General features: G+C 55.7%; 1 protein-coding gene across 2 annotated transcripts in view; it reads right to left on the reverse strand.

Annotated features, from left to right (window-relative positions):
• Llgl1 (LLGL scribble cell polarity complex component 1) overlaps window positions 1–13,539 on the reverse strand; it is a 14,623-nt gene extending 1,084 nt beyond the window's left edge. Inside the window, exons 1-21 of one of the 2 annotated variants that reach the window (XM_060363593.1) lie at window positions 13,289–13,539; window positions 10,416–10,513; window positions 8,551–8,632; window positions 8,313–8,443; window positions 7,187–7,342; window positions 6,945–7,107; window positions 6,723–6,855; window positions 6,490–6,544; window positions 6,181–6,335; window positions 5,883–6,106; window positions 5,655–5,722; window positions 4,532–4,685; window positions 4,346–4,450; window positions 3,549–3,841; window positions 3,150–3,297; window positions 2,829–2,982; window positions 1,444–1,739; window positions 817–1,081; window positions 562–676; window positions 327–439; window positions 18–138 (exon numbers count right to left, since the gene is read on the reverse strand). In XM_060363593.1, coding sequence (XP_060219576.1) covers window positions 18–138; window positions 327–439; window positions 562–676; window positions 817–1,081; window positions 1,444–1,739; window positions 2,829–2,982; window positions 3,150–3,297; window positions 3,549–3,841; window positions 4,346–4,450; window positions 4,532–4,685; window positions 5,655–5,722; window positions 5,883–6,106; window positions 6,181–6,335; window positions 6,490–6,544; window positions 6,723–6,855; window positions 6,945–7,107; window positions 7,187–7,342; window positions 8,313–8,443; window positions 8,551–8,632; window positions 10,416–10,513; window positions 13,289–13,369 — 3,110 coding nt within the window. In that variant the 5' untranslated portion in view covers window positions 13,370–13,539. Of the gene's footprint in view, window positions 1–17; window positions 139–326; window positions 440–561; window positions 677–816; window positions 1,082–1,443; window positions 1,740–2,828; window positions 2,983–3,149; window positions 3,298–3,548; window positions 3,842–4,345; window positions 4,451–4,531; window positions 4,686–5,654; window positions 5,723–5,882; window positions 6,107–6,180; window positions 6,336–6,489; window positions 6,545–6,722; window positions 6,859–6,944; window positions 7,108–7,186; window positions 7,343–8,312; window positions 8,444–8,550; window positions 8,633–10,415; window positions 10,514–13,288 lie in introns of both variants that reach the window. The other variant, XM_021639523.2, reaches the window with a different exon arrangement.
• Window positions 13,540–18,249: the final 4,710 nt, after the last annotated feature.

Consider the following 18,249-nt stretch of genomic DNA (forward strand, 5'->3'; position numbering starts at 1 on the left):
CGAGCAGCTGGCCTCACCCCAGGAAATCCTTCACATATTCCACTGTGACGTCTCCTGTCGTGTCCAGTGTGGTATCCCCACTAGTAGCGGAGTCGATGGACACAGGTGAGAGAGTGGCCTCGGGTGGGTCTGTGTTATCTGTTGGAAGAAGCGCTCCTCAATAGCCACTCTACATCCAGAGACCACGGTGGGATGCGCGTGTGCGCACACGGGCATTCCTGCCTCTCTGTGTGCTTCCAGCCTGGCCCAGTAGCACCGAGCTTGTCCTGACCCCTCTCCCCAGGCACCCTCCAGTCAATGCCTGCCCCAACCCTGTGACCTCTCACCAGCTCCCTTGCTGTGTGTAGAGTCAGGGCTTCCTTCACAGCTCTTTGGGGCCAGAATGATGTTCCGGGTCCCGTTGGCCTGGCTCAGCTTGGGTGACTCTTGAAGCGTGTGGCTACAGAAATAGATGGGCGTGTAATGGGGACTGCTACAGGTGCTACATGGCACCCCCAAACCAGAAATGGGCACTAATGCCGGAGCGTGAAGACCAAGGTGGATAAGGGGCCCCCTCCTTACCCAGGCCGGGTGGCACCTCGGGGCCAGCTGATATCTAGAGAGCAGAGCGGTTCTGTGATGTTGCGAGCACTCAGGGAGAAGCGTTCAAATTCAGACGGAGAAATCAAGTAAAAGCCTGTGGACAGGAGAAAAGGGCCAAAGAGCATGTAAGGGAAGATTGCCGCCGACCTCTAGCCAGCACGTCTCTGGTACATAAGCAGAGCCGGGGCTTTCAGCTGTGCCCACAGTTGCTCCCAAACCCCCGTCCCACCTCACCCTGGCCATGGCGTGTGAAGACACAGGAGGCGATGCCACTGATGTCCTCCTTCCGGATACAGGAGTAGTGCACCTGAGGCCTCAGGCCAGGAACAGAGAAGACGTGGACATCGCCCAGGTTGGTGAGGCAGGCAAGGCAGGTCTCGGCATAGTCCTCAGATAGCACACTGGCAAATGTGGCCAGGGCTACCTTCCGCACACGACAGCCTTCGTGGGCCGTCAGCTTGAATTTGGTCTTCGCGCTTACCTTGGGTAGTGTGAACACCTGGTGACAGATGGCCAGTGAGTTAGGCCCAGCCTTGTTCTAACCCCAGACACCCCCTCCTGTAGACCCAGCCCAGGCTTCGTGGTGCCCCTTATCTCTACCCGTCCACATTAACTAGACACATTCATCTGTCTACGCCTGTACCAGAAGTAGAGGACTGGATTCAAGGGGTTTCCATGGGACTCTCAGAGAAGGCAGTGAGGTAGAAAGCCTTAGGGGAACCTGGCAGGATTGGAGTGCGCCAGGTCCTTCAGGGGCTGAAGGCTCTTTGATGGAGCAGGCAGGAAAAATGGGCAGAGCAGGGGTTCTAAAAGGTCCAAGATGGGGGCCCACATGCACCTCCGTCATCCACAGCAGCTCACCTTGAATTGTTCCTCAGAAGCAATGAGCACAGCGTGCCCACCTTGCATGTCAGGCGCCTGTGCCAGGTCCCGGGAGGCCTCATAAGGCTCCGGCAGGGGTCGGCCACGACCATCCAACACAGCAATGGCCACCACAGGTGCCCGGTGCATCAGCTGGACCTCCTTGCCCAGCACAGCCTCCACGGCCTGCTCGGGCCGCTTTTCACCGCCCGCTGTGGCTGCTGGAACCTCCAGCGCATAGGCAAAGACGGAGCCTGAGTTGGTGCCTGCCCACATGGTGGGCCCATGGTGGGTCGCTGTGGGGGACAGGCAGAGTGAGGGAGGCCTGAGGAGCCCCATTCCTCATACACCCTTCTCTCTCGCCTCTGTCTTCATGTCCTAGCTGGCTGTAGGGCTCAGAGCTCAGGTTTCTGTACTCCCTTCTTTCTCACACCTGCTGTGTGGCCTCAACCCACTGGTCTGACACACCTGAGCAGAGTGAGGCACAAGCCACCTTGAGAACATCTTCAAGGGGGTATAAGGGCCACAAACTAGTCCCTGATACCTCCACCCCATCAAGCCACACCCTCCACTCATTCCAGCAAGTGCAGTGCCCTCCCGCAAGGCTGGGCGTGCTGGCACACCACTCAGGCGACAGAGACAGATCTCTGCCTGCTGAGACCAGCCTGATCTACACAGCAAGTTCCAGGCAGCCAGGACTCTGGGGAGACCCTGTCTAACACACAAGCAACAAAAACAAAGAATAAGAAAGTGTGCAGAGGGGCTGGAGAGATGGCTCAGAGGTTAAGAGCACTGGCTGCTCTTCCAGAGGTCCGGAGTTCAATTCCCAGCACCCACGTGGTGGCTCCCAAACATCTATAGTGAGATCTGGCGCCCTCTTCTGGCGTGCATGCAGACAGAACGTTGCAGAGACAATAAATCTTAAAAAGTGTGGCGAGGGCACACACAGTAGCAGAACCTGGGGGAGACAGCTCAAGTATGCGGGCGACTGTACACTATTTTCTGTTTCAAACTACTGTTAAACAACGTAAAAACCTAAGAGCCACCAACATACCTAAGGCACAGAGAGGACTTGCTACCACAGAGTCGACGCCGAGTCCCTGAACGCAGGCCAGTACCAGCTCTGCCTGATCTGCCCCCACACTTGACACCTGCCCATGGCCTCAGCCGCCTGTCCACCTCAGCATGGCTCCTCCGCTTCCTGTTCAACTCTACAAAGCTTGCGCAACCCACTCAGCAACCCAGTATGTCCCTATGGGAAGCTAGACAGGTAGCCAAGGTGTCCCAAAGTAGAGCGTGGCACACAGTAGGTGCTCCTAACACCACCTCCCCAACCAGTACAGGGGACACCTAACCTCTCCACCCTGTCCCTATCCTGGCCTCACCATCTCGAAGGAATGTGTCAGCAAAGTAGAGGCAGCGTACAACACCAGAGAGGGAGTCGTCAGCAGAGCGAGGCTCGATGCGACGCTGCACGGGTGTCACCTCCACATCGTGTGGGCAGGTCTGCTCTGCCAGCTGTGCATTGGCCTCCTGCAACTGGAGCGGCCGGAGTCTTAGACGCGACCCTACAAGAGTCCTTTGCGCCCAGGGCCTGCAGGCGACCCATGCACCTGCTCCCCAGTCCACCATGGGAGAGCATGGCAACTGAACAGACCTGAGGGCTCTGAGCCAGGGCAGGGACATGGCAGCCAGTCCCAGCTCACCTTGCTACTGGCAGGAGTAGCCCGCTTTTTGCCCGAGACACGGCTCTTCCGGATACGCCGGAATGACTGTCGCAGTGACTTCTTGAGGGACTTCACTCGTGACAGTGGCCCCTCCATGGCCAAAGAGTCATTGGGGTGAAGGGTACACCTGGGGATGACAGGGCCAGCTGTGCTGTGGAGCCATGCTCTCCTGCTGGCCTGAAGCCAGCTACTGGGGCCCAGGGCACAGCGCCAAGCAACCTGGTGCTGGGGCTTGTGGCCGCGGCAACTGGAGGGGCTGAGCAGTTCTCCACGGAGGAGAGAGGTCAGAAGGGCATTTCTAGTCGGTCTGCCTCTGACAGGAAACTGAATCCCAGACCACCTTATCAGGGCTTTGGTTGCCCACCACATGCCACATACCTGGCCAGCACAGGGCTCTTGCGCTGGTAGTCAAAAAGGCCAAAGCCATGACTGGTACCAAAGGCCACGAGGCTCCACTCAGCATGGAGAGTGACAGCAGTAACGGCGGCAGGCGGGAGGCACTGCACCAGCACGCGGGGCTGGAAGCCGGCAGGCCAAGGCAACAGCCCCGTGTGGGGGCTCAGCCGCTCGTGGCCCTTCCACGTGAAGCCCTCGCGATCCTGAAGGAGATCCACACTGGCCACACTCACGGCATGCTCTGCCGGCACGTCACTGAGCTCCAGCACCAGCACCTGGACCACAACAGGCAGAGGACTGAGCAGGAGAGGGCACCCTGGACCCTATCCAGACATGGCCGAGTGCCCCCATGTCTTCATTCACCTACCCAGGAAGTACCGTTGGAATACCATGCCAAAGCTGCACTGAGCACCACGAAACTTCAGTGATGACATACTGTGCTGGCCCCACCCTCCTGGAACCCTCCACTCTTTTCCTGAGCCTCTGTCTTCCTCTAAGCAACGAGCAAACACTAGCCCTGTATACACAGTCAAGCGCTAAATGTAATCGGCGACTGAGACCCACTAGGTCTCACACCCACATTCCTGCTCCCAGCCCCAAGCCTCCGTGGCGCCCCGACCCTTTATTCAAGTGGTAGCACCTCCCACACTTTCCATTAGTCCTCAGCCCTGCCAACTTTCCCGGGACTCCAGTCCCACTCTGACCTACTCAGTCTAGGCTGGTCCCCTCTATTCCAGCACAGCCTCCCCGGTAGCCACGCCTGGGGACGCCAAGCGCACCTGGCCTGCAGTGCCCGCCACCACCATCTGGGCTGTGTACTTGCAGAGGGCGACCTTCTGTATTCCTAGCCGGGGGTCATCACTGTAGGGGTCAAAGCAGCCCACCTGAGGGGACAAGATAGAAGGATGGACTGTACAGAACACGGTAAGTTCAAAGGCGGGCCGAGGGGTGGGGCGGACAGGCACCTTGCGGAAGGGCGGCCAGTCGTCCTCCACAGCCTGGGCCAGGCTGTCTGCATGCTCACAGTCAGTCTGGAAGAGGCCAGCTGTGCTCAGCTTGTAGAGTGGCCTTAGTGCTACACCAGAGGCATCCCAGAACCGCACAGTGCCATCCTCGTGCCTGGAGAGAGGGGGGTGTCAGAGACCACCCTGAGAGATCCACACCCTCGAAACTATTCTTCCCGTGGCCGCTATGGGTGCCTACTGCATACACCAAACACCAGCTGGAGTCAGACTGCGCACAGCAGCGAGCGCTCGCTATGCAGGATAAATAGCTACTGAGCGCCTACTGCATGTCAGGCCATACTCGGCTCATGCCCCCAGAGCCCTCTGAACAGATTGGAGGGTAACAGAACGACTACTGTGGCAACTAGGAGGTGGCAGAGGGGAACAAGGAGCACCCAGAAATCACAGCCTAAGCCATGAACCCCAGAAAGCGCAGGAGGCCCAAGGGGACCTTGTAGGTGAAGCGGTGGGACGGCTGGGTGGCAAAAGAGGGGGAAGGGGAAGCAGGAGGGAGAAGAGTAGACAAAAGTAGGGTACAATCTTGGGACAAGGCTGCAGAGCCCCAATGGGGTCCCAAGACAGTGAGACGCCCAGGTAGCTTAGAAGGAGCTAGACAGTGAGGTGGTTCAGGATTTCCAGCCTCCCTGAGGTCATAATAAGCTCTCAACAGGAAAAGGCTAGTTACCTTGCGATGCCTGAGGGTCCCAAGACAGGCAGGAGGGAGAGGCAAGGCAGTTAGTAAGGCCTGAGTCACCAGTGGCTAGACCTAGCCTTGCTTTCCAACACCTGACTAGAGGAGTCAGCATAGGCCAACCCAGATTTTCTAGTCCATGCCATGGCAGGCAAGCCAGGTGGGTGGAGCCTGGGCCGGGCTGAAACTCAGTCCCAGACCAAGAGGAAGTGCAGGGTAGGGCCTTGAGCCAGAATGTAGGGAGGCTTCCTTACAGCAACAACCCGACTTTGCTAGGACTAAGCCTGAGTCACCGAGCACTTCAGCAGCCAAAGAATCTGGGCCATTCAAGAAGCAGATAAGGCCTCACTCACAGGTGGAGGGCCCTGTCCGTCACCCACACCCAACACCTACCCAGTCAGGAGCAGCCCACGCTGTGAGGGTTCTTGGGCCAAGTTCCGGCCCCCAGTAATGGGCCAGCTCTAAGAAAGATGACAAAGATAGGAGCTCAAGGTCAGGATGAAGGTCTCCCCCTCATTCTGGCCATATGCCCACCCCATCCGTTCTGGGCTAGATACTGCCCTCTAGCAGGGACAGCCCCACCTGACCACCCCTCCTGGGCCACAGGACACCCACACTCACCAAGGCGCTGGACGCAGGCTGCGGGCTCTGCCGCTCACCAGCACTTACAATGCGGGCCCACAGCTTGCTGGGGACGTTGGCAACGTGGGCAGAGCAAGTGATAGCTGATGAGTGCAGCGGGGCCAGGTAAGGCGCAGGCACAGCCGGCCATCCTGGTGTCTGCAGGTCCAGCACCACCAGCTCCTCCTCCAGAAGCACAGCTAGGGCCTGGGGGTTGTCAAATTCTGTGGAATTGGGCGAGTGAGCTCAGCGTAAAGCCACAGTAGGCTGGCTGGGGTGAGGGAGGCGGGATACGCACCGTCCTCTGGCCGTGTGCTATGCACTGTGAAGAAGTCAATGACGCGGGAGGTGAAGTCTAGGGTCACCAGCGTCTCTGCCCGAAGTACACTCACACAGTGGCGGTCACCATAGCTGGCCCGAGGCATGCCACCACTGAAGATAATAAAGTGGTCTCTGCAAGAGGAGGGATGTCATGTGAACCAGGGGTCCCTGGAGAACTGGGCACACGCTGGACAACCCAGTAAGGGCTTCACCCCTATATACCCAGAGCCTAATCCTCTAGTCCCCAGCCAGACAAGCCCCCTCCCACACTGGCCCCTCTACCTACCCTGACTCACAGCTCCGCCACAGAATCTTGTTGATGGCCTTGCAGGGGAAGGGGCCTGGGGGTGGGGAGAGTGTCAGACCTCCCATTCCTCGTCCATGTGCCTCTCCCCAAGGTATGGCCCATACCCAGCAATACCCCCCAGAGTGTCCTGTAGATTTAGCTAGGCAGTACGCTCAGCAAGGCCAGAGAGCCCTCCAGCCCCCACCCTTGGCTCGAGCCTCCCCAGCGCTCACCATAGGGTGTGGTCACTACAGTGGGCTGTGGCGTTGGGGGGCTGCCAGTGTCGGTGGACCAGGTGGCATAGCTGCCATCACTGTGTGAGCTGATAACGGTGCTGCCACCACGCCCCCAACACAGGCTCTCCAGCTGCTACGGATGAGGATAGGATGGCATCATGAGCCAGCAGGTGTGTACCAGGGCTGGGAAGGAGGAGCATGCTGGCCTCGCTTGCTTACCTGGTTGCCCAGAAAAATGTGATCCACACACTGTGTGGCCTGGTTCCAGATGACCAGCAAGCCCCGACTGTAGCCTATGAGGATCTTGGTGGGGTCTCGCAGATGCCCCTGGAGCGACTCCACAGGGCCCAGGGCCTTCCCACACCGGTAGTCATCTGGCACACTGTCGAGAGTGCAAGGGAGTCAGGAGAACTTCCCCGAAACAGGAAGGTCCTCCCGCCTGCTGCTCACCTGCCGCTCACCTGCGCAGAACCTCGTCCGGGCTGAGAGTCTGCCCCTCAAGCAGCGTCAGGGTGCCAACGTCCAGGAAAAAAATGCTGCCGCTCTCCGTTCCCAGGGCCACTGTGTTGCCGGCTACCAGCAGAACCACAGTGACCCGGCTCGTGCTGGCAGGAGCACTGCGGGAACGAGGGAAAGAGAGTAAGGTGAGTCCGTCTGCCTGCGGGGGAAGGCCCAACAGGCTGGACCTGGCCTATGGGCTCTCTGTGCCTCCCTGCATTCACAGGGCCTGTTCGCGGCCCAGCTGACACCCTTGGAAGGCAGTATACAGGGTAATCAGCCCACTAAGTTATCCCCCAGCACGCCAGCAAAGAAAGGGATAAACGTAAGCTCCGCAGGCATCAAAGGGCTCGCAGCTCCTCTTACTAACTTGCCACTCTCAGGCAGATTTAGAGCACTGCCCCAACCAGGTACCCAACACCAGCCCTCCAGACACCTCAGACTTCAGGGGCCCAAACAATCCCAACCTACAGCGAGCAGGCAGGAGCCAAACTGTGAACAAGGACTGTCCCATTCCAGCTATTTCCAGCAGGCCTGACTAGGTGCTTTTCCTGGGAAGCCTGACCTGCTGCGCACCTCACCAAGCCTATCCTGGAGAGGTATCCCTATCCCAGACCATCAACTGAGGCCTGGCCCATCCAAACTCAAGAAACCAGCAGGGACACCAGACATGGGGCCACGCACCTGTACCCCCACACTTGGGAGACTGAAGCTGGAGGATCATTGAAAGTTCAAAACTAGCCTGACCCTCCGCTGATGTCACCCTGGAAGAGAACTGTCCCAAATCCCCAGAGAGTACAGCGCCAGCCTGCAAGTCTACGGAGTTGGGTATATAACATATTTTACTCACTGGGACCCCAAAACTGAAGGCTCCCACGCTGGGAGGCATAGATCGGCCCCGCCTCCTGGCCTCAGACTCAACTAGCACACCTCTAACCCTAACGTCACAGGATACCCCTGTCAAGCAGGGCTCCACACACCCCATCCTGAACTGTAGCCCTCCTGCCTTTGCCCTGCCTCAGCAGAGCAGGCTCAGAGACTCGCTAACACCCCTGCTGAGTGGCTAGCCCCAGCCTGGTCCTCCAGTACCTGGCACTGTCAAAACCAGGCCGGCTGGGTGGCTGGAAGCTGAGCCCTTCCTCCAGGTGGGCACAGCCATGACGGTGGATGATCTCCCACAGATGCAAGCTGCTGTCGTCTAGTAGCGTCAGAAGGCGGCCCTGATGAGGGGGGGAGGGGCAGAGACCAAAGTTGTGGATAGCCTGGAGGGGAGGAGAACACAGGGATGGGGACCAGCTGGTGCTGGTGCAGGAGGGCGGATATTCACCTGACCAGGCAGGAAGTGCATCTGGGTGACGGTGGCCGCATCCCGATGCAGGCCTGTGAATTCCACTCCAGGTGCACCATAGCTGAGATGATTTGTCAAGGACTAACACAAGCAGACCAAGGCAGGCCAGCTCAAGACAGGCCTTTCCCACGACCCTGCCCACCAGGAGTCCTGCAGTCTCCTCATGAGCCCCCTTCCTGAAGCAATTCTGCCCCTGCGCCCCCACACACTCCATACAGGCCCCCGAAGCAGGCTGCTGCTGTGGGTCTTTCAAGCCCCCATCTGTACAGCAGGCTAATGACTCAAATCCAAAGAGCTGGTGCAGACGAATAAAAACCTGTGCAGCACGTGGCCCCAGTGGAGTGCGTGTGGGGCCTCGGAGGCACCTGCACGGACCAAGCGCCTTGCAGTAGAGGTTACACAGACAGGCCTGGCTCCAACAGGGCAGCACTGGACTAACCCCGACCGTGGGCAAGAACCCCAGGTGCCCTCCAGAGCTGGCAGCTCACAGCTCCCACCGCCCGCCTTACAGAGGAGCACACACTAACTAGAAAACGGGTGACCTGCTTGAACGAGCGCCCTGAGACGCGGCAACCGCAGGGCTGACGGTGGCCCACAAAGGCTGGAGGGGCCCGAGAGCTGGGAGATGGGTCAGTGCTGTTGCCCCCGTGACAGGGCAGGAGCGGTTGCCTGGATATTGAGCTGGGACTCCCTGCAGAGCCTGCCAAGGATGACAAAGACAGGGCAGGGGCAGCTGGCTCCAGGCAGGGTCTCCCAGGAGATGAGCCTGCCCTGCAGGGGGAGGGGTGGCTTCAGAGACCAAGGCTGGCACTTCCCGGCCTCAGTTTCCCAACCTCAGGGATTCAAGGCTGTGGGAATTTAAAGGGAAGAGGGAGGAGAAGGAGGACCTAGGCTTTGGCCTCTTCATCTGTCCTAAGTATGAGGAGCCAGTTTCCACAAGGACAGCTCCAAGTACCTGGCCGTGAAGACTGTGAGTGACTGATGTGGACGTTGCTAATGAAGCTTAAGGCCAGAGAAGTGGAGAGGAAGCACAGCCCCCACAAGGGCTTGGAGTGGAAAGCGGGGTGGAGGCATGGTCACCTAACAGAGAGAAGGACATTCCCGGCCGGCACAGCCCCTAACATAGGCCACCAGCTCACCAACAATGGGCCACATTCCCACCTGGCAGCTCCGGGTGAGGAGAGGGAGAGACACCTTTACCGAGCTGCTCCCAGCCAGGCTCTGCACCTCGCATCTCGGTTCTCTTGAAGGCAGGTTAGGGTGGTGTTTCCAGGGTGGGTAAGGAGGCACTCAGCAGCCTGCTGCCCCACCCCCACCCTGGACTGCAGGAAAATGCCCGCTTTGTACAGTTCATTCGGTCCATTGTATGGCATCAGGGTCCAAATCGGGACAGTGTTGCACTCACCATGCTGAGCCTGGCACTGCCCTCGCCCCCTGGGTTGAACACATGGATCTTCATATTTGTGTGTCTGTGTGTATGTACACACACAGAGACACACAGACACACACACACACCCTCTCACCAAGGCCCATAGGCCACCTCTAACTGCCCCAGTCGCAGTTTGCCAAGATAATGGCAGGCTCACCTAAGAACTGGCAGGCTGAAAGCAGACAGGGATAGCTGTGGTCACTGAAAACTGACCTCCCTTCAACCACCCATCTCCCAACAAAACGACCGTATCGCTTCCGAAAGGAGTCACAGGCACACAGGCACGGCCATCTCCAGAGGCTCCAGCATGCCCTGCTGTCTCTACGAAGCACCTGCCATGCCAGGATCCCAGTGTGAAGTTCGCGGCACATGAGAGGTCTTCACAAACCCTGAGCACCACGGCAGCAAAGGATACATCTTGACAGCTCCAGACCTGGTGCCGATGGCCATGATGCGAAGCTCAGGGTCAAAGGCCAAGGCGCTGGGCTGGTTGGGGAAGCCATGCTCCACAGTCTGAGGGAGGAGAGGGCTGCGTGGGCAACACACCCTGGCATTGCTGTTTCCGCTCGGCCCAGGGGGTGCTGCCCACCTCCCCTCTCGGAGGGAGCTGGAGAACAAGCATCCCAGCGCCATCACAAGTGGGGATAGCATCCGGGCCCTGGGCCCTCTCAGTGTTGATGCCAATGTTCCCACACACTAAGCTCCAACACCTACTCCCTCCTTCGCTGCGGCTGTTCTTCCTCCCACTGGCCCACCATCAAGCAGCTCCCACCATGCCCAAGCGGGGCAGGGACAGGAGTACCCTCGGGAGACATCAAAAATGGACTGATGGCAGCACGAGGTGATAAGCTCAGCCTTTGCAAGGCTGAGGCAGGAGGACGCTGAGCTAGGGAGCAGCGCGGGCCACCGGGTGCAATGCATGGAAGAGGCTGTGCATGCGGAGACAGCCATCTGCAAAGGTGCCCCGGGCCTAACTGTGCAGCCGTGGGCCGATCCTGGCACTCCATCCAGCGGCCTTACACCCTGCAGTGACAGTGAGATTACTCAGGAGCAGGGCCACCAAGCATCCCAGCTGGTGGGGGATTCCCCTTCCTCCATCACTGCCATACCCTGTCTGGACCTGCCCTGCCCTGGTTAGCCCCAGGCTCACAGCCCAGCGTCCAGGAGTCACTGGAACATGACAGCATGCCAAGTCCCCACAGTCCCGTGTGGGCACCATCAGGCTCGTTTTATGGAAGAGAGGCTACATCCCTAGTGTCTGTCCTTTGCACCTCAAATCCAATCCATCCCTGAGCTTTACTGCCTTCGCTGTAAGACACGCAGAAGTCCCCCTCCCAACCCCTGCTCCAGGCCCACCCAAGGCCTGGCTGGACCAGTGCTCTGGACCAGTGCTCCCCTATGGAATCCAGCCAGCCAGCCAGCCTGACCTCCTCCAGGAGACTCCGCTGACCCACAGCTGAAGCCAAGCCCTCACCATGCACTGCTCCTCTGGGCATCTCGGCTCACCTGACTCCCACCCCAAAGCCCTTTGCTCTCCCCCCCCCACGCAGGTGTCTCCTGTATGCCTCCTGCCCCTCCCCCACCATACTGTGCTTCACCTGGCACTCCCAAATGACCAACTCTTAAAAGGCCTCCCTAACTGGTCCTGCTTACATCATCACCCCAGGCCACCTTCCCACGCCCTCTGCACACCATGTTTTAGCCACGACACTAGCCAACCCTGTGAACTACGATCTATTTCACTTTTCTGTTTTGGCTTTTCATCCTGGTCCTTTGCCCAACAAATAAACTGCCCTTTCAATGAAGAGTCATCTCTTCTGTGTTACACTATGTCCCTAGCAGTGAAGACGCAAGGATTCAAATTAAACTAGCCTCAGACGCACATGCTACAGGCAACTTGTGGTCTGAGCTGGATTTGAACCCAATACCCAGCGTGAAAATCCATGTTCACCCTGGACCACAAACCCAAACCCAGGAATCTGGGGCCTATTCCCTAGAGCTCTCCCAACACTTCCTTTGGCGACCAAAGCTCTTCCCAAAAATGACCTATCTCCTATCACTGCTGCCCACTCAAATCGGGCCTCACCCTCAACTCCTGTTGCTATAGCACCAGAGAGGAAGAGCCAAGCGGCAGAGCCTCATCCATCACATCTGTGCAGGGCCCCACTACATGCCTCCATTCACTGGCTAAAACTGGCTCTCTGCTTGCTCCACACCAACAAAATCAGAGGCTCACATCTGAGGAGCCTCTCCTCACGGGTCTTTAGCAGGTTCTTAGCCACAGCGTCTGTGAATCCTAACAGCCTTATCATTGCTGCCTGGGACCTCAACAGGAAAAACGGAGAGGCCATGGCAGGACCTCTCCTGAAACCTGTCTCCCAGGACAAGTTCAGGGTCCCTAAGTTCTGTTCAGGACAGTAGCAGCCGCTTGAAAACTCCGAGCCCTACTCCACTGTGATCACACAGCAGAGCAAGAAAGATAAGCGCCCGCTCCGTACTGAACCTCAGGGTTTTTTTTATGTGTATAATGGAAATGAGAAAAAAAAAAAAAAATCCTGAATGGCAGAGTGCTCACGGGCTACGAGGTAAAAGTAACACCCCCCCCGCCCCCGGGACCCCACCACTACGCGCCAGAGTTAGCCTTGCACGGCTCTACATTGCCGGGGAGGTAAGGGCTGAGGCCTTTTCCCGGGTCCTCTTCTCCTACAGCCTCTCCAACTTTAGTAAGCTCAGGCGGGCTGGCTCGGTTGCAGGGAGATCCAGAACCCACAAGAGGGAAACTGGCCTCATTTCATGGCATGGGAAACTGAGGCACTAAGGTTTGAAATGCATTTGTGCACACAGACCGCCACATCCCCTAGACTCTTCTCCCCCAAGGCAGGGCAGAGCCTGGGGAGAAGAGTGGAAGCTGGGCTCCGGGATTTCCCAGCCCCACCCCCCCACTTCTCCCTCTCTCGCCCGCCTAGGAGTTACAGAAAAAACAAAACCTGGCCTTGGGTGCCCCTCGCCCGGGCCGAGACACACACCAAAACAATGAAAGAAGAGAGGCCAAGAGTGAAAGGCAGATAGGTCGGGGGACCCCAAGGGAGCCCAAGGGACACCCAGGAGAGACATCAGGGGTTCAGAGACCAGGAGCAGAGAAACAGGAGGAGCCAAAATGCAAACGGCGCGGCGCGGGGCACAGCCTGAGCCCCTGATCAGGCACACCCGAACAGCTCGACGCTTGCAGGGCAGGGGCGGCCCGACGGACGTGGCTCGCCCGGGCCAATGCCGCCCCCGCCGCCGCACCTTGTGGAAGGCGAAGAGCTCCTGCTTGAGCTTCTCGCGCTGCGGGTCGGCACCCTGCCGCCGGAACCGAAACTTCATCATCTTGTGCCCGCCGCCGCCACCGCCGCGGGATGCGCCCGGCCCCGCCGGTCCTGAGGCGCGGGGCGGGGCCTTCACGGAGGCGCGGGACGCCACGGACGCCCGCCCGACCCACGACGTGAGCGTGCCCGCCGTGCCGTGCCGCCCCTTGCTCGCCAGACAATGGGCGAGGACCGGGCCCCCGGGCTCGCCGGGCTCGCCAGGGGGCCCCGGCCACGCATGCGCACTGGTGCGAGGCCTGCTGGGACTTGTAGTCCAAAGGTGGGTCTTCTCTGTGGGAAGCTGGGCTGTAGTTTCGGGAAGGCTGTTTTCCACTCACGACTGAGTTACATGAACGTGTTCATAATGTCAGGGACAATTCCCTAGCCCCTCCAGGCCCCACTTTCCCCATCTTTGCCGTTCTCCAGAGATTACCAAGTTTGTGTGGCCAGTTTTCAAGGGTCACTACTTTGTCTATTCCCCCAGTGAGTCTCCCACGCCATGCTTTTTGTCTCAACTATGGATTAGTAAAACACTCCTCTCTAGGACTCGAGGTGGTGCACACCTTTAATTCCAGCAAGCAGGAGGCAAGCAGAGGCAGGCAGATCTCTCTGAATTCCAGGCCAGCCAAAAGCTACATAGTAAAACTGTGTCTCAAAAAAAAAAAAAAAAAATCAATCATTTGGGAAACTTATATACATTCTTCATGACCCAACGCAAACAGTTCGGTTTGCACGGGCTCAAAAGATCCTTGAGAGAGTCGTGAGGCACAGAAAAGGGACAGAAGGCTGCGGGAGATGGCATATGGAGCGGAACAAGAGCTGGAAACAGGCTTCTTCCCTTGCCTCCCCATCCCGACAGGGAACTCCGAGAACAAAGCTGCGCCCCACCCCCACTTTCTTCCTGTCCCACCCACCTCTCGAGACTTGTCTCATCTGGACAATGGCCTCTATGCTGAAACTTTTCCTGAAAGCTGAGGGGCTCAGTGTGGGAAGAGATCCCAGGAGCTTAGGCGAGCCAAGCCCGAATCCTACCAGCTGTGTCAAGAGAGGAGTTGACCTCTAACCCTGAGGCAGCTGCTCAGCAGCAACAGGCACCTGGCTACCCCCAAACTGCCCAGCTTTGCTCTGCCCGCCCTCTGAGCTAGGGCTCACTACTCACAGCTATTTCTCGTGTTGTTGCCAAAGTGGCTGGCCTGAGAGCAAAGGTCCCTCCTGCTCTCAATGTGCTTAACGGTTTTTAGAGCTCCCTGAGAGAGGCAGGTTTACAGCGATGTCACCTCAGATTCACAGAGGCGGAAAGTGGAGCAGCCAACGCAGACCAAGATCAGACCCCACTGCTCAACCGCCATCATCAGACTCAATTCTGAGGCCTAGGGCTGCAGTCCTTGTCCTACCCCATATTATGTTTCCATCTTATGCCTGCTCAGGCTGTACTCCACCCTCACAGCTGCAGTAAAAGTTTAGCAGGATCCCCTGGTAACCAAAAACAAAACAAAACACACACAACACACAAGAGAACAGCAAAATAACAACAAATAACTACTATTGTTTGATGGCCAATAAGAATAACTTTTAAACCTGGCAGCACTGGCACAGTTCTTTGATCCCAGCACAGATCAAGAGATGCAGAGGCGGGGCTGGAGAGATGGCTCAGTGGTTAAGAGCACTGGCTGCTCTTCTATAGGACCCAAGTTCAATTCCCAGCAACCACAAGACAGCTCACAACTGTCTGTAACTCTAGCTCTGGGAGATCTGACATCCTCACACAGACATACATGCAAGCAAAACACCAATGAACATAAAATTTAAAAAAAGAGAGAGAGACAGAAGCAGGCGTGTATCTGTGAGTTTGAGGCCAACCTGGTCTACAGAGTGGTTCCAGGACAGCCAAAACTGTACAGAAAAACCCTGTCTCAAAAAACAAACAAACAAAAAAAAAAAATGACTTTTATTTTATTTTTTATATTCCCTTTATCTATCCATTGTTTATTTATTTATGATAGGGCCACACTGGATAGCCCTGATGGCCTGGAATTTACTACAGAGATCAGCCTGGCCTCAAACTTACAGACTGGCCTCTGGAGTGCTGGGATTAAAGATGTATGCCACCAGCCTGGCATGGTGGTGCACATCTTCGATCCCAGCACTCAGAGAGGCAGAGGCAGGTGGGTTGCTGTGAGTTCAAAGCCAGCCTGGTCTACGAAGAGGGTCCAGGACAAAAAGGGCTGGAGAGATAGCTCAGAGGTTAAGAGCACTGGCTGCTCTTCCACGGGTCCTGAGTTCAATTCCCAGCAACCACATGGTGGCTCACAACCATCTACAATGAGATCTGGTGGCCTCTTCTGATATGCAAACACACATGCAGGCAGGCAGAACACTGTATACATAATAAATAAATAAATCTTTAAAAAATAATGTGTGTTATCACACCTGGCAGCATACCCTGCCCTACTTACGGCCTTGTTTTTTGAGACCAATCCTATCAAATAACCCACACTGCCCTTGAATTTTGGTCTTTCTCGTAGAGGGATTTTAATTGAGTCACATGGCTACTCTGGCTGGAATACAGACAGGCCTTTAATCCCAGGAGACAGAGGCAAGCAGATCTCCGACTTCAAAGCCAGCCTGGTATAGAGCAAGTTTCAGATAAAGAAAAGCTTAGGTTCAGGCATGGTACTTTAATCCCAGTACTCAGCAGAGAGAGGCATGCAGATCTCTGAGTTCTAGTCAGTGCTGTTCAGTCAGTTTAGTTGAGTCAGTGAGTGGAGAGGCAGTGCAGAGTTCATGGCAGTTCAGTTCATACGATTCAGAGGCAGTTCTAGGGGAAGAGTTTTACAGAGACAGGTTGACGAGAGAACAAGCTAGACACAGAGTTACCCAATGAAAGCCTATCATAAATAAATAAATGATGGATAAATAAAAATAAAATGAATAGAATATAAAAAATAAAATAAAAGTCATTTTTTTTAAGTTTTATTTACATTGGTATTCTGCCTTGGTGTATGTCTGTGTGAGTATCAGATCTCCTAGAACTGGAATTACAAGGAGTTGTGAACTGCCATATGGGTGCCTGGGGTTTGAATCTGGGTCCTTTGGAAGAGGAGCCAGTGCTCTTAACCACTGAGCCTTCTCTCCAGCCCTGATAAAAGTAATCAATCAGCAAAAGTTATTTGCTGTTGTCTTGTGTTTTTTGTTTGTTTGTTTGTGACTGTGGCATGAAGGTGAAGACAGAAGGAGCCAAAGAATGAAAAGGAGCCAGATTAGAACATATTGCCACAGTTAGCACAAGGACAAGCAGAGCAATTCAAAGGCTGACAGAAAAGCCAATTTGAATCAGTCAGCGAGGAGAGAAGTTTGACCCAGAACAGCTGAGTTGAACCAGCCAGCCGGAGTTCAGAAACAACTAGAAAGGGTGAGCTTATTCAGCAGTAAGTCTCAGAGGCTGAAAACGTTCTAGGCCTATATGGAGGTTAGAAGCTTCCAGGATGACAATTAGGCGAATAAAAGTTACTTTAACATTTTCTTCCTCAGGCTCCTTACATGCTGATGTTACATGTTTTCTGATCGAAAAATGAAAAATAAATAAATAAATAAATAAAATAAAGACAGAAAGAAAAGAAAAGAAATAAAGGAAAGGAAACATGATTGGTCCCAGCTTTAAGCACCAGGTGAATGAAAAAAATAAAAAGGAAAGGAGCCTGACTGTTCCTACGTGTGATGGAGGAGAAGGTTTCTTATAGATAATGTGGGAGAGCATAGCAGGCACAGGGACATCTGGGGGAGTCCAGAGTGGACATGGGCAGCCTGAGCTGTGCCATGTGGGGGTGGGGAGTAAGGGAGAACAGGAAAATCAGTTGCAGCAGCCAGTAGGCCCAAGGGTACAAAGAAAGAGGGTAAGTAGTGTCTGGACTATATAGAAAAGAGCAGCGCAACCCCCTGGACTGGAGAAGTGGAGGGTGGGTGGGTGAGTATGCCAGCAGGAGGGGCCTGTAACAGGTAGGGACTCAGAGATGCTGGGAGAACTTGGCGGCCAGGTCTGCTTTGATATGTTTAACAAACACCTCAGCCTTTTGTCCTGGGTCTGAAATCTAACATTTACTACCAGGCCAAGCTGAAACTTTTTTTTTTTTTTCCTGAGACAGGGTTTCTTTGTGTAGCCTTGGCTGTCCTAGACTCACTTTGTAGACCAGGCTGGCCTCAAACTCACAGAGATTCACTTGCCTCTGCCTACCTGAGTGCTGGGATTACAGGTATGCACCACCTCACCCAACTTATAGTTTCAGTTTTTTGAGACAGGGTTTCTTTGTGTGGCCCTGGCTGGCCTGGAACTAGCTCTGTAGACCAGGCTGGCCTCAAACTCATAGAGGTCCTCCTGCCTCTGCCTCCCAAGTGACTGGGATTAAAGGCATTTGCCATTACTACCCAGCTAAAAATGTCAATTTTTTTTTTTTTTTTCTGAGACAAGGTTTTTCTGCATAGCCTTGGCTTTCCCAGAGCTCACTCTATAGACCAGGCTGGCAGGCTGGCCTCAAACTTACAGAGATCTGCCTACCTCTGCCTCCCTGAGTCCTGGGATTACAGGTGGACACCACTGTGCCCAGCTAAAATTCAATATTTTTAAGATTTCTTTTTATTGTGTGTGTGTGCCTGCCTTATATATGTGGGTGCTCACTGAAGCCAGGAAAACAGTGTGGGATCCTTTGGAACTAGAGCTACAGGTGGTCCTCTACCACCTGAACTGGATGCCGGGAAATGAACTCGAGTCCTCCAGAAGAGCAGTCAGTGCTCTTAACCACTGCATGATCTCTCCAGCCCATATGTAAACAAAAACTTTACCAGGTTTGAGGAGATGAAAAGATTTTAATTCCCGAGGCTGGAGAGATGGGACTGGATTCCCTGCGC

This window comes from Meriones unguiculatus, chromosome 11 (assembly GCF_030254825.1).
Source record: "Meriones unguiculatus strain TT.TT164.6M chromosome 11, Bangor_MerUng_6.1, whole genome shotgun sequence".
Taxonomy (NCBI): Eukaryota; Metazoa; Chordata; class Mammalia; order Rodentia; family Muridae; genus Meriones; species Meriones unguiculatus.